Here is a 13,317-nt window from a genome sequence, read left to right on the forward strand (position 1 = left end):
ACACACACACACACACACACACACACACACACACACCATGTACCATGTATACGAACGTTGCAAGAGAAGCACGCAAATCTGCAAATGCACTGGATGTGCACCCACAGATTTTCTCTTATAGCAACGATAGCGAACAAGATCTGAATGAAACAGATCAAGACTTGCGCCAGATAACTGTCTAATCCACACAACTGGCGAAGCCATGTGAATCGACCACCAATGCACACCTGGTCTACACCACACGGAGTACATCGGCATAATATGGCCAAGACCTATGCACACCCTACACCACTTGCTGGGGTAACCAGTATACAGCACGCTGCTTTGATAGCCTGGAAGCAGACACTAGATGCACTGGTACCTTGAAGGCTTGAAGACACACACACACACACACACACACACACACACACACACACACACACACACACACACACACACACACACACACACACACACACACACACACACACACTTCAAGAAGATGGTCCACCATCACCTGTTGACCAGCAACTGGATGCAAAGCAATCGACGCCTTGTAAACCTGCTACATGAATTTGCTGAACTACACGCCGCTCATGTACTCTCTCTTTCTCAATGTACTATGTAGTAATCTACCCAAGACATGAGGTGTGGATCAGCCCAGGAAATTACAAACATCATTCGACTATGCTATGATCATCACACACACACACACACACACACACACACACACACACACACACACACACACACACACGCACGTGTACACACATACATGTACACACAGACCATGAACCATGTACGCTCGGCGCAACAGAAACACGTAAACCTGCGACTGCACTGGATGTACAACCACAGATGTTCTCTTATCGCAACAACAGCAGAACAGATCTGAATGAAACAGATCAAGACAACTGCCAAATCCAAACAACTGACGAAAACATGTGAATCCCCGCCACGATGCACACCTGGTCTACACCACACGGAGCATATCGGAATAGAATGGTCACGACAGTTGCCTATGCACACCCTCCACTCGCTGGGGTAACTAGTATAGACAGGACGCTGCTTTGCTAGAAGCAGACACTCGACACTAAACTAGACATGCGGCACACACACGCGTGCGCACACACACACATGCGTGCGCGCACACACACGCGTGCGCGCACACACACACAAGCATTATTTTTTTGATAGAAGAGACTTGAAGTGATAAAGAGCAAAATGAGAGCAAGTTTGCACGCACAGAGAGGAACACACACACACACACAAGCTGTAGCGGTGTGCAGAGATCGATTCCTGATACGATGTATAAACATAGAGCAGACTAGCAGTGTGTGGCGCAATACGCCCACACAATAATGTGTGTGTGTATTGTATTGCATGTGTGGTTACTGGGACATGCTGCTGCCGCAGTATGCAGCTACACTCTGTGTCCAACCTGGACTGATTCAGTGAAGAGCAGACAGCTCTTCCGATAAAAGAAAAGAGAGTGGACCTTTCAGAAGAAGTAGAAAAAGGCAGGGTGGCTGATTAGTGTGAATAGACGATATAAAGTATAGAGAAATCTGTATTGTTTGAAGATGATAAATGGCAGAGGGAACTACTTTGAATGAAGCAGTTTTAAAAGGATTCAAAATTGAGAAAGCACCCACAACTATGATAGTATCCAGTATATGCCTAGACAACACACAATCATGCTGTGAATGATAGATGGGTGTACTAGCTAGAGCCACGGGTGAGTAACATGCCGACTAAAGTATTATACAACTACAAGTACTACGATCATATTGAACTAACGGCTGGCACTTGGTGTCTATCATAGCAGTACATACAGTCACTGTGTTGCATGTTATTCATGCACTGCAACATGCACATCAACATGTACAATATGTACAACAATAGCAGCATCATCAACTGCAGCTGCAGCAGCACCAGCAGCAGCAACAGCAGAAGCAGCAGCAACAGCAACATCAGCTGCAGCAACAGCAGAAGCAGCAGCAACAGCAGAAGCAGCACTGGTACAGGACAGCTGCAATACATGTACAGCATGTCCAGGTGTGGCAGTGCTTTCGGCAGTAGCAGACCCACACAGCACTCGATCACCTCACCCACACACACGCGCACACACACACACACACACACACGTACAAATACCTGTTTGCTGGTGCTCGGATTAGTACATGACTCAGTCAGTGTACATAAGATGGCTGGAAACAAATGACTGTAGAGCCACAAGACCAAACAAGCGCGGGCTAAGTAATCACCTGCTAACACTAGTAACAAGCATGTAGCTAGGCGCAAGCACAAGGCTCTCCCGGCCAGCGGCAGGCAATGGCAGCACAAGAGACTGATCACTGACCCGAGTACAGCGAGACTGCGCTTAAACCCAGCGCCAGCCAGCTGGTCAGCAATGCTGTCCCTAAATCCAGCGCCAGCCAGCTGGTCAGCAATGTTGTCCGACTCTGCTGAGCTTATCTGACTGGCCCGAGAAGGGAGAAACAGGCTGACGCTCTACAGAACGCGACACGACCAGCAGGAACTCGGTGTGATCTGATGCCTGACTATAGGAATGATTGAGAGGAATAACCTGCAGACAACAACAGCACACACACACACACACACACACACACACACACACACACACACACACACACACACAAACACACACACACACACGCCCAGCCAGATGATACAATAGATGATTAGGCAATGGAGAAAATCCAAGCACAACCATACACAGTGAGCTGGTCTAAGACCATGATAGAAAAAGAGCGTACAGGATCAGCACCCCCCCCCCCCCCCCCCCACACACACACACATACACACAGCTGCGCACAGTGGGTTGGTTGGTCTATAACAATGATAGAGAAAAGAGCAGTACCAGAATCAGCCTACATGTAATGAGACTTCGGGTATAAGAACACTTCGCGAATAAGGACAGTTTTCTGATGCCCGGCCGAGTGTGGTTATACGCGAAGGTGACTGTACCGCTGCGTAAACACCATACTCCAACTAGTACAGTGCTTATCAGTTATAGTGTGGTCGTGTAAAAGGATATTCTGCCTGCAAGAATGAACTCTCATGTTTCCTTAATCATATTAAGGACGTTTAGCAACGCGAAAGTTCGAAAGAAAATTCGAGTCTGGGAATGAGTACAGAAACAAAGGTCGAAACTTCGAAAACTTGGACGCGAAGTTGCAGTGATTTGCGAAAGTAACTTTCTCTTTTCTCGGTACGCATTTCACTACAGGGAGTAGTAATTTTACAGCCCCCTGCTTGAGACTGAGCTGCATATACGGTACGGTACTATAAGATTCAAATAGCTTCGAGAAAAAGTCGTTTTGCATTGCTAAACCTCACAAGTTTTCTTTTTCGAAATAGATTTTCGCGAAATATCGCCACCACCAAAAGTTCGAATTTTTGCATTGCTAAACGTCCCTAACACATGGGTTTCAAGTGCACATTATTTTATTCTTACAAGCAATGTTATCGTATACTTGGTCCGGCTCATCGCAATTGTTGCTTATCTCCCACGCACCTTTTGACAGGTAAAACCCAGTCCAATCACGATATCTAACTTACTTTTGCTTGGGAGGTTGTGATGGCAAGATCAAAGGAGGCACCAAAAAAAATGATCGCGACTAGCGCTTTGAATCGCGATGTGTTCAGCTTTTTTTGGGAAGTGGGAATCTGGTCATTCACTGTCTGTGTTGCCAAAAGCCAAGCGCAGCGACCCGAAGACCGGAACTGTGGTGGGGGCAACTGACATCCTGAAGAGCGTGACAGGCACGCGTGCACTGCAGAGGAGTATGAGCCGCATGAGCGTCATGCTGAAGAAGAAAGGTGTTTTTGATGCGATGCGCCCGGCGGACGGTTGTTGTTCCTTGCTTGGTGGACCGAGCAGCAGCATTACAAGAGTCGTGGTCAGCGTATCCAGTGGAGCGTATGACAGCTGTCTGGAGAGGCCTGTATGCCTCTAAGGCTTTGTTGTGGCGACACACAGGTCACACTGCCCACGCTCATGTAACGTTGAATGAACTCTGGACCTGTAAGAGTGTGAGTGCAAGAACGCGCTCCTTCGTGGATTTATTTTGTGTATTTTGCTTACCTTGCTTCCTTTCTACGACTCGCTTCACCTGATTCCATTGCTGAATTTTTTTCTTGTGGCGGAGAGTATTCTTGTATCATGCTTCCTCACTATGCCTCCTGGAAATTTCAGAGCGGTAAAAAAACTCCTGTTCTTAGTGGCGATAGATAAGCGACAATTGCGATGAGCCGGACCAAGTAGTAGAATATATCGGTGCTAAGAATGGACTTTGTGTAGCGTAACATGCCAGATTAGTATTAAGTATATCGCCTGTAGTACCGTGAAATCCCGCCAGAGCGCCCCGTCTCTCCCATCCGCCCCTCTCTGACTTCTTGTCAGGGAAGTGACTGATTGTATCCTCGTATGACTCTGTGATGCCGTACTGTACTGCAGTCGAGTGCTCGACCCCGTTAGAAATATACGCCACAGTGCCCACCCTCTTGACCAGGGATCGCACAAACCCTGAGTTTTGACGGGTCTGTACTACTCCTGGCTCTTGACCTTTGGTCGGTGTACGAGAAACACGAACAGTTTTTGTAGGGGAGTACTTTTTCTTGTAGTACTGAATGCGGCAAGTAGGACTCGCCCATCCGCCCCTCCCCACCTGAATCTACTCGAAGCGTCGAGGAGGTAGGGGCGCTCTGGCGGGATTTTACGGTAATAACATCCGTCCAATGCAGTTCTGATCTGACTCGCGTTGCGTCGTAGTGCTGCAGGTTCAACTGGTGTGGTCATGCAACTCATGTTGCATAGCCACATGGTAAACCTATGGGACTATGACCAGCCGCATCCACAGAAGCACTACCTTGCATGTAGATCTACGATGATCTTCCTGCCTCTGCGTACATGCATATGATGTCACACTGCATTTACCGTGTGTAAGAAATATCGGAAATAAGAATAGAAAGTCGTTTTTCAAACACCCACGCTATAACCGATACCTACTGTACTCGATTGACTTCTCAGGCGCAAACAGCTACCCAACTGACCGCTCCCACTACGGGTAGCATGAGTGTGTACCCTGCTACCCGATGGCACCCCTATCTGAGACCATGATACAGAAACAGAGCAGTTCCAGGATCAGCCCCCCCCCCCCTCCCTCTCTCTCTCTCTCCCTCTCTCTCTCTCTCTCTCTCTCTCTCTCTCTCTCTCTCTCTCTCTCTCTCTCTCTCTCTCTCTCTCTCTCTCGCTCTCTCTCTCTCTCTCTCTCTCTCTCTCTCTGGCTCTCTCTGGCTCTCTCTGGCTCTCTCTGGCTCTCTCTGGCTCTCTCTCTCTTTCTCTCTGTCTCTCTCTCTCTCTCTCTCTCTCTCTCTCTCTCTCTCTCTCTCTCTCTCTCTGTCTCTCTCTCTCTCTGTCTCTCCCCCTCTCTCTGTCTCTCTCTCTCTCTGCCAGGCACATTGGACTGGGTCTAAGAGGCTAAGACCATAATAGAGGAAAGAGCGATCAGCAGCCCCCACCCTCCCCACCAATACAATTAGGCTTACCTGTTCGCATTTCCATCCTCTGGACATAGTGGACAACATTTGAGTGAGCTCTCTCTCCCGGCAAGACAGTACACGATATACCTGAGCATGCATGAGTGCACATCAACACACAACACACTCAATAAGAGCAAAGTTGCACACAGTGCTCATGCAACAAAACCTCACACCAAATGACAATGGAAAAATGAGATTGTCTCGAAAATCTCACACATGATTGCAACGCCGCTTGATTAGCAGCCACCCTTGAATTAGCGCCGCCAGTTCCTTTGAACTGAGGGTTATTTCACTTATTTGTACACAAGTGCAGAACAACTAACAAGTTGTATGCAATTTCACAGCTACGAGATGACCTTCAGCTACGATGTCATGCTCTTTCACATTATTATTATTATTATTTCTCCTTTATTCACTTCTTTCGAAGGCGATAAGCCAGACCCACCGGGAAATATTTCCATGGGTGGGACAGCAAAAAGAAAGTGAAAAAACAAAAACAAAAATAAATAAATAAATAAAACCTAAAAACCAAAGGGACAAGAACTAGTTGAAGGAAGAGGAAGAAAGGAAAGAAACTCAATCCGAACTCCAACATCAAAACAATAATAAAGAATTTGCAGCGACAGGCAAAATACATCAACCAATGAAGGGAGTAGTAACAAAGGAAATATCAGTCTTTATCAGTCGTTATTCAAGTCTCTTAGCTATTGAACATGCAAACGCAGCAGAGGTGCATCTACATGTTAAGGATAGTTCTCAGTATTTTAATCGAACCTTGTATAGCCTCCTGTTGCACAATAGCCAGGTCTCCTCCCTATTATTATTATTATTATTGTGTGGATTCATAGGAAGTGTGAGTTACGAAGTCTGAAGAAAATGTTGAACGGCCTCTGCTGGGATGACGACTACACCATAGCTCAGTGGTTAGAGCATCGCTGGCTACAAGCGAAGGTCCCTGGTTCGTGTCCTGGTGGTGACAGTCAATTTTTTCTTCAGACTTTTCCCGTTTGTCTCTTTCCCTCAAACCAGTTAATATTATTATTATTATTATTATTATTATTATTATTATTATTATTATTATTTATTCATATTTTACTAGGGCACTCCCCACAGACCTATGGTCTTCTTACAGGGTGCCCTAGCCACGTGAAGATAGCGCATGTAGGTAGTGCTGCTCTTGCTTCAGAGTTCAGCCAAAGGACACAAAGATGAATTCAACAAGGGGACAAATCGAGCACGCCACGGTGACCTCTCACAAAATAACAAAGAGCAAGACAAGTAATTTCTAATACCGACCACTAAAAAGACGGAACTCGGATGGAGAGCCAAGGATGCTCATCGGTCAGTGTCGGTCAGTGTCGTGCAATGTTATCGCATGAGCTGATTGTTTAGTAACTCGTGGTGTTAGTGGACATATAGTGTAATTTGTAGTTTCTTGGTCCTTGTCACTAAAAAGACAATATCTAATATGCGAGCAAAGTAACCTAACGGATAAAACCTAAAATGTACTCAGGAGCTACAATTCTACAAAAACCAAGAGCTCAAATTAGGGAATTTGTCTAGGAAAAGCGGATGCTGAAAGGAAAATCAAGCGGCAAAGAACAAGAAACGTCCTTTTTCACATTCAAAAGTAACACCGCCAACGCCTTCTTGAAGCTCCTCTGCCAGGACAGACTGCTGCTTCTGGACCCGCAACTAACTTGTTAGTCGAGTCTCAAGCCCCTTTGTGTAGCAAGTATGGCATAAGTACTTGTAAGAGCCGGTTCAAATTAGAAACTCTAGAATGTCATGACTTTGAATTATCAGTGCTAATTTCTGTGCAGAAGGGATCCTCCGTGCTCGCAAAGCTGTCCATATTTACTTAGATTAGGCCACCCAGAATTAATTCGATGTCTCGGGGTCACCCGACTGACCGTCATTTTTCATGCGGCCGCAACATGTGAGTTTTCTTCAGTCCGAGGTATTCCGCATGTACAATGTATACAAGTACTTCCTCCGCGTCATCAAGAGTACATAACCAAGAGTGTGCAACTCGACGATCCCCCAGCCCATGGCGGAATTTTTTTATGACATCAGTCTTTGGCGGCTGTTTGGCTCGCTGATGCCATCATGCGTAGCCAGAGATCAAAGTACAAAGAATTTGTACATCACAGCTACGGTAGTCGAAGCAGAACAACGGACGATAGATAGATGGAGCAGTGATGCAGTACATATGGGTGAGTGGTGTAAGGAGCAGTGATGTAATACGTGTGGATGAGTGGTGTAGGGAGCAGTGATGCAGTACGTATGGGTGAGTGGTGTAGGGAGCAGTGATGCAGTACACATGGGTGAGTGGTGCAGGGAGCAGTGACGCATGCTAAGCCTGGATAAAGAACAGCTAACAGCTAGCAGGTATTAAGATGAGAGCGATAAGCAGCAGCAGCAGCAGCAAAAGCATATCAGCACCTACCATAGTTTTCTCTTCATCTTCTGACTTGGGTTCATCTAGTTGTTGCTTGACCAGGGTTACAAGAGAAGCAATGTTGTAAAACTCTGCTTCTTCTAGGATGGCGTGCATGGATACGCCTACAGAACACACAGTATACATACAACACGCACATGCACACACACACATACAACACGCACACGCATACGTATAGACATACCACACCCACAGGTACATGCACATGCACACATACATATACAACACCCACATTCACATTCAGATAGAAAACGATTGACTGGAGGAGCGTGGAGGTACATGTACGCCATGCACGATTTTTCCGCGTGAACACTGTCTGAAAATGCAGCCTGCGATGCATTCGTACAACTAGGGTTCAGAGTTCTTGCCAAAGACAAGATCTAAGCACATGCATCGTATAACCGTGGGGTTTTCCTTTGACAAACACCCTGAGACCCATGGACACAGCTTTGCCAATTTTTTTTCCCGAGAGGTTCTTTCTTTCCCCAGTACCATGGTTTCCATAACAACTTTCCACAACAACTTTCCCAAAAACTGTGGTTTTACCGTGTATGTGAATCCCCTATAAGTGGGATCATTTCCAAGTCAAGCCAGAGTTAGGGGGTTTCAGGGGGCGTCGGCCGTTGGGTGGTTCAAAAGCCAATTGAGTTATCTTTCCAAGATTCCTTTTGCACATCGCTCCCCTGTCCGGGGAGACCCACATGACCAGTTTTGGCAGTCAGTAGTGGTGGTGGAGTAGTAACTGCTGTGAGTTGACACAGACGAGGTAGAGTTAGGGTAGGAGTGTAGAAATGGTTGGTGGGGTTTGTGGAAGCTAGGGGTGGCAAAAGTGACCAGGTACCCTGCTCGCGCGATTAGAGCCCTCTCTTGAATAGTGCCCCAGTCTCGGAGAGCCAATGAAATAAATTAAAGCCCTATCTTGAATAGTCGTAACATTTTGCTCTTCTCCTTTTTCACCATAATTGAATTGGCTCACCGTCCGAGTTGAATTCTACACTATTTCTTCCTCTTTTCATCATTTTATTGCACATTGTCTCCACCGTTTTACATTGCATGAATAAAGTATACACAAATGTCGATCACAAATGTCGATTCTGCTTGTCTTATTGATTGCGGTCATCAAATTATTGTCTCCTCGCCATTTGTTCAATAAATTGTTGTGAATCAAACTAGCATCCCTGGACCAAGGGGAATCCTGTCATATCAGGACAGTTTCCGCTGCACCGAGGGCGTGGTTAGGGCAGGTTTTACTGTACTGAAAACTGGAAACGATTGCGATTTCGGAATGGGTGTGAAATCGAAGAAAAGAAGCCGGTAAGAAACGTAGGCCTGCAGTAAAAAAACCCTCATGAAATGGACTCCAATAGCAAAATTTCCCGGTGCAAAGTGCTCGCGGATCGCAATGTAAAAGCGGCGAAAACATTTCCCGGTTTACAGTACCCTGCCAACCCAAGCCAATTCAGATACATGCAGAATGGCGATGGTAGGCATAGCAGTGCACCTTTATAACACAGCTACACACACACACACCCACACACACACACACACCATTGGATGCCCATCGCCGGAGGCGATGATAGTGATGCTACAGCAGAAGCATAGCAACTTGTGCTGGGATTGCACCATTCAACAGCTTGCAAGGCTGAAGAATTGACCGCCAGTATTCAGCCTGGTCTACACCACACAGCTAAGAAAGCGGCTTTTTATGGTCAATGAATCCCTACTTTTTGGTCTTTTTCCTCCTTTTTCCCTACACACACATCACACCACATACTCCGGCATGCACTGCCTGTTGGTAACCACCCAGGAGAATGAAAGAAAAGGCAGGAGGAGTACGAGAAAGAGAAGAAAGAGGTGTGTGACCATAATCGTCGGGAATCGAACCCGCAACCTCTCGAGTGGAAATCGCTTCACATACAACTGCACCATATGGGACACATACACACACACACACACACACACACACACACACACACACACACACACACACACACACACACATACATACACACACATACACACACACACACATACACACACACACCACCACCACCACCACCACCACTACACACACACACACGCGCACACACACACACACACACACACACAGACACACACACACAGACACACACACACACACACAACCACCACACACACCTGGTCCTGGTCCTGGTAAACACTGCCATTACGGTCACGTGTCCCTTCGCGGGGCCGACAACATGGAAAACGACGCGCAACGGCAGAAAGTCGGCAGTCCGCCGAGAGATCAGGGACCATGTTCAATCGGCACGACGAGAGAGCCATCTTCGGCAGCTATGGATCACACACACACACACACACACACACACACACCTCAGACCTCAGACCCGCCCATCGCGGAAGCGATGATAGCGAACAGCTATGTTAGACATAGCAACTTGTGCTGGGATTACACCATTCAACAGCTCGCAAGGCTGATGAATTGACCCCACACACACACACACACACACACACACACACACACACACACACACACACACACACCACCACCACCACCACCACCACCACACACACACACACACACACACACACACACACACACATACACACACACACACACACACACCATGTACCACACACACACTCCAAACTGACCTTCATTGACACAGAGTTTACCGTGACGGAGGTAATTCAGAATGGGCGAGAAATAGTCGGGATCTCTATCGATGAGATATGCACCGTTTTCATCCTTCACATCAAAGACAAGCACAAAAACAATAGCAGTTTATTGAGCGTTAAGATCCATAAAGAGTATCAAGAGTTGCAGACATCAATGCACAACATAACACCATGTTAGAGTTGTACGTGTTGGTTTACATATTGTCTGGAAGTAGGGACTTTACTTCCTCACAACCAGAAAGAAAGGTTTGAATACTTCCGATGGGAGAATCAACATCAGAGTGCTTTTCAGCACGGCAAGGTCAAATGTTGGCGTCCCACGGAAGCGGAAAGGTGGTTCTTGACCAGGGAGTTGTACGACTCCTTGTTCTTGACCTGCCCGGTACGCGAACCTGTCGAATTAATTTATTTTTTATTTTTAGGTCAAATTTTAGAATATCACGAGTTTATTTCTTTGTTGGAGAAAGGAGATGGTCATGCCCTTCAAACTCAAAGTCCCGCTTCCATACGACGAATTGTAGGCGCTCCGCGCTTTCTCCGGCATACATTATGGAATGGAAAAATGCAATTTTTTTAGTTTCGGCCAGTCGGCTACTATCATTTCGTCTTGGAGGTTACAAGGGGAAGTAGCCGCCTTTCGACACCGGGAGTTGCAGCTCGCTCGACTTGACTATGAGTGCAGAGGACCCACACTTTGATCTGGTGAGCTGCGTCGTGGGGATTTCTGCTGTCAGATGTGCGACTGCGGGGCTCGAACCCGCAACCTCTCGGATCGCAGGCAAGTGCAGTACGCAATGTACTACCGGGGAGCGCAATTTCAAGTTATTTTAACTTCATCAAAGTTTGCATACATGATGACAACAGCAACAGTAAAGCTGTGTTCACAACTGGCATGCACCTGTAAACGTTTGCGATTGGGGTCAATTTGATGATTGACTCAAGCCTACAGGTTCGTGTTTCGCGCCCACTTACTTTCGCGATTCCACCCCCATCGCGATAATTACGAACGTTTACAGGATCGCAAAGGTTTCTTGGTTTACAGTAGATGTCAAATCCAGTTTGAACACTTAATTTTTCAGTCAAGTGAAAGTTCTAAATTGCTTATCAACTGAAATTTTGTACCACCGACCAAACAAGTCACCAAGCTCTCGACTATGTTACGTTACAAAACAGTATTAAAGGAGAGAGAGAGAGGCAATTCTGTTACAACTCTGAGTTTCACGTTTCTTACGATCATCTGGCAACAGCAATTGTTACAGTTACTTTGCAATTTTATCGCAAGTGCCAATGCTATAATTAATAATTTGGCCAAGAACCATTCGCCAATTTGTCAGTCACGTGCGCAGTGTTCAGCCGTTGTACAGGACTTGGTACTATTTATAAACGTTGCAATTGTGTTGGCCACAACTTCTACGTGACCCTCTGGTCTACGGATAATTTACTCAGAGCTAAGTAATCGTACCGTACATATGTATGTACCTGGTGATTGTAGAAAGTAAGCTGAAAGCCAAAGTACATTCGATTGAACTAACATGAATGGATGAAAGGCACAAATACATGTAGACTGAGTGCTGGTGAGGGTTTCTAGAGTACGAAATAGTATGAGGATTTCTGCTTGAAAGGGACACAAGAGTGAAGGGGACATCACCAGTACCTTGTACGTTGGAAGGCCGGGGTCGTCCTGGCACAAGCGACTGAGAAATGAATCCTCCCTTTTGCAGAGAGTTGATCTAGTTGTCATGAACAGCTTTCCCCCTACATTCAAACGAACCCATTCTGATGGCAGCGAATTACGTTCGCCCATAATGCAAGGTCCCAACCAAACTAGCCGAGGTATATTATCAGCTTCAGACAGAGACTTGACAGTATGGTTGTACTATAAATGCAAGGACAAACTAGATATTCAAGGAAACTAAAAATGATTGGACACTGTTGGTGGTTTTTTGACTATTTTCGACTGAATGCAAAGCTACGACCTTCACTAGCACTGCACTTGTGTGTTCATGTGTTGTGAAAAGGATTTTGGAGTTGGGTGACTGATCTGGGTGATGTCACAGATACGCGATACAGTCATGTACGATCGTCGATCGCACTGTACTAACGACCCGGGCCCTAGCGTACATCTGCATGCTCGACTGCATGCACGAGTAGAGGTCTACGAGTACAGTCTGTATCGGCTATAGAGTGACCGGATATAACTTAGAATATATCGGCTACAGTGATATTGGTACGAAATATCAAAAGCAAAACGTATTTTATCCAGTACAAATATCACTATAACCAATATTATCGGATGTAATGATATATCGGATATTATGATGGCAACAAAGAATCAAAACATGCATAACACACTACATTATTATCGGCTATAGTGATAACTTTAAAATACATGTTGCAATAATATCAAAGGCCCTATTTTTTTACTTTCTTCACGTTGCTTATTTTGATAGTGACACATGTACATAACAGATTTTTTTTATGGAAATGCGGGCACTGTCAAGTATGCAGCATGCTCATTTGTCAAAACGCCATGCTGGAAGTATTTCCTTGCCTTTCATGTGTCGATCGAAAAAATCGATCGTATCGCATATAGTGATGCATCGGTTATAGTGATAAAATCACGGAAATCAAAAGGGTACGCTATAGCCGAT

The 13,317-nt window shown here is 45.9% G+C and overlaps 1 protein-coding gene across 1 annotated transcript; it reads right to left on the reverse strand.

Moving 5' to 3' along the window:
• Positions 1–1,397: 1,397 nt before the first annotated feature.
• Positions 1,398–12,646, reverse strand: LOC135826986 (BTB/POZ domain-containing protein KCTD5-like). The gene is made up of 5 exons (XM_065339507.1): positions 12,321–12,646; positions 10,643–10,736; positions 7,997–8,112; positions 5,554–5,634; positions 1,398–2,569 (listed from the first exon to the last, which is right to left on the reverse strand). The coding sequence occupies exons 1-5, from the start codon at positions 12,468–12,470 to the stop codon at positions 2,426–2,428; spliced, it is 585 nt and encodes a 194-aa protein (XP_065195579.1). The 5' UTR covers positions 12,471–12,646; the 3' UTR covers positions 1,398–2,425.
• Between the last annotated feature and the right edge of the window lie 671 nt (positions 12,647–13,317).

The sequence above is a fragment of the Sycon ciliatum genome, chromosome 11 (genome assembly GCF_964019385.1).
Source record: "Sycon ciliatum chromosome 11, ocSycCili1.1, whole genome shotgun sequence".
Taxonomy (NCBI): Eukaryota; Metazoa; Porifera; class Calcarea; order Leucosolenida; family Sycettidae; genus Sycon; species Sycon ciliatum.

Coding starts and splice junctions, on each gene's coding strand:
- LOC135826986 (XM_065339507.1), bottom strand. CDS start 12,470: ATGGGCGAACGTAATTCGCTGCCATCAGAATGGGTTCGTTTGAATGTA. Junction 5,635..7,996: donor AAGATGAAGAGAAAACTATG/GTAGGTGCTGAT, acceptor ATGCATGCTCAG/GTATATCGTGTACTGTCTTG. Junction 2,570..5,553: donor GAGGATGGAAATGCGAACAG/GTAAGCCTAATT, acceptor TGTTGTCTGCAG/GTTATTCCTCTCAATCATTC.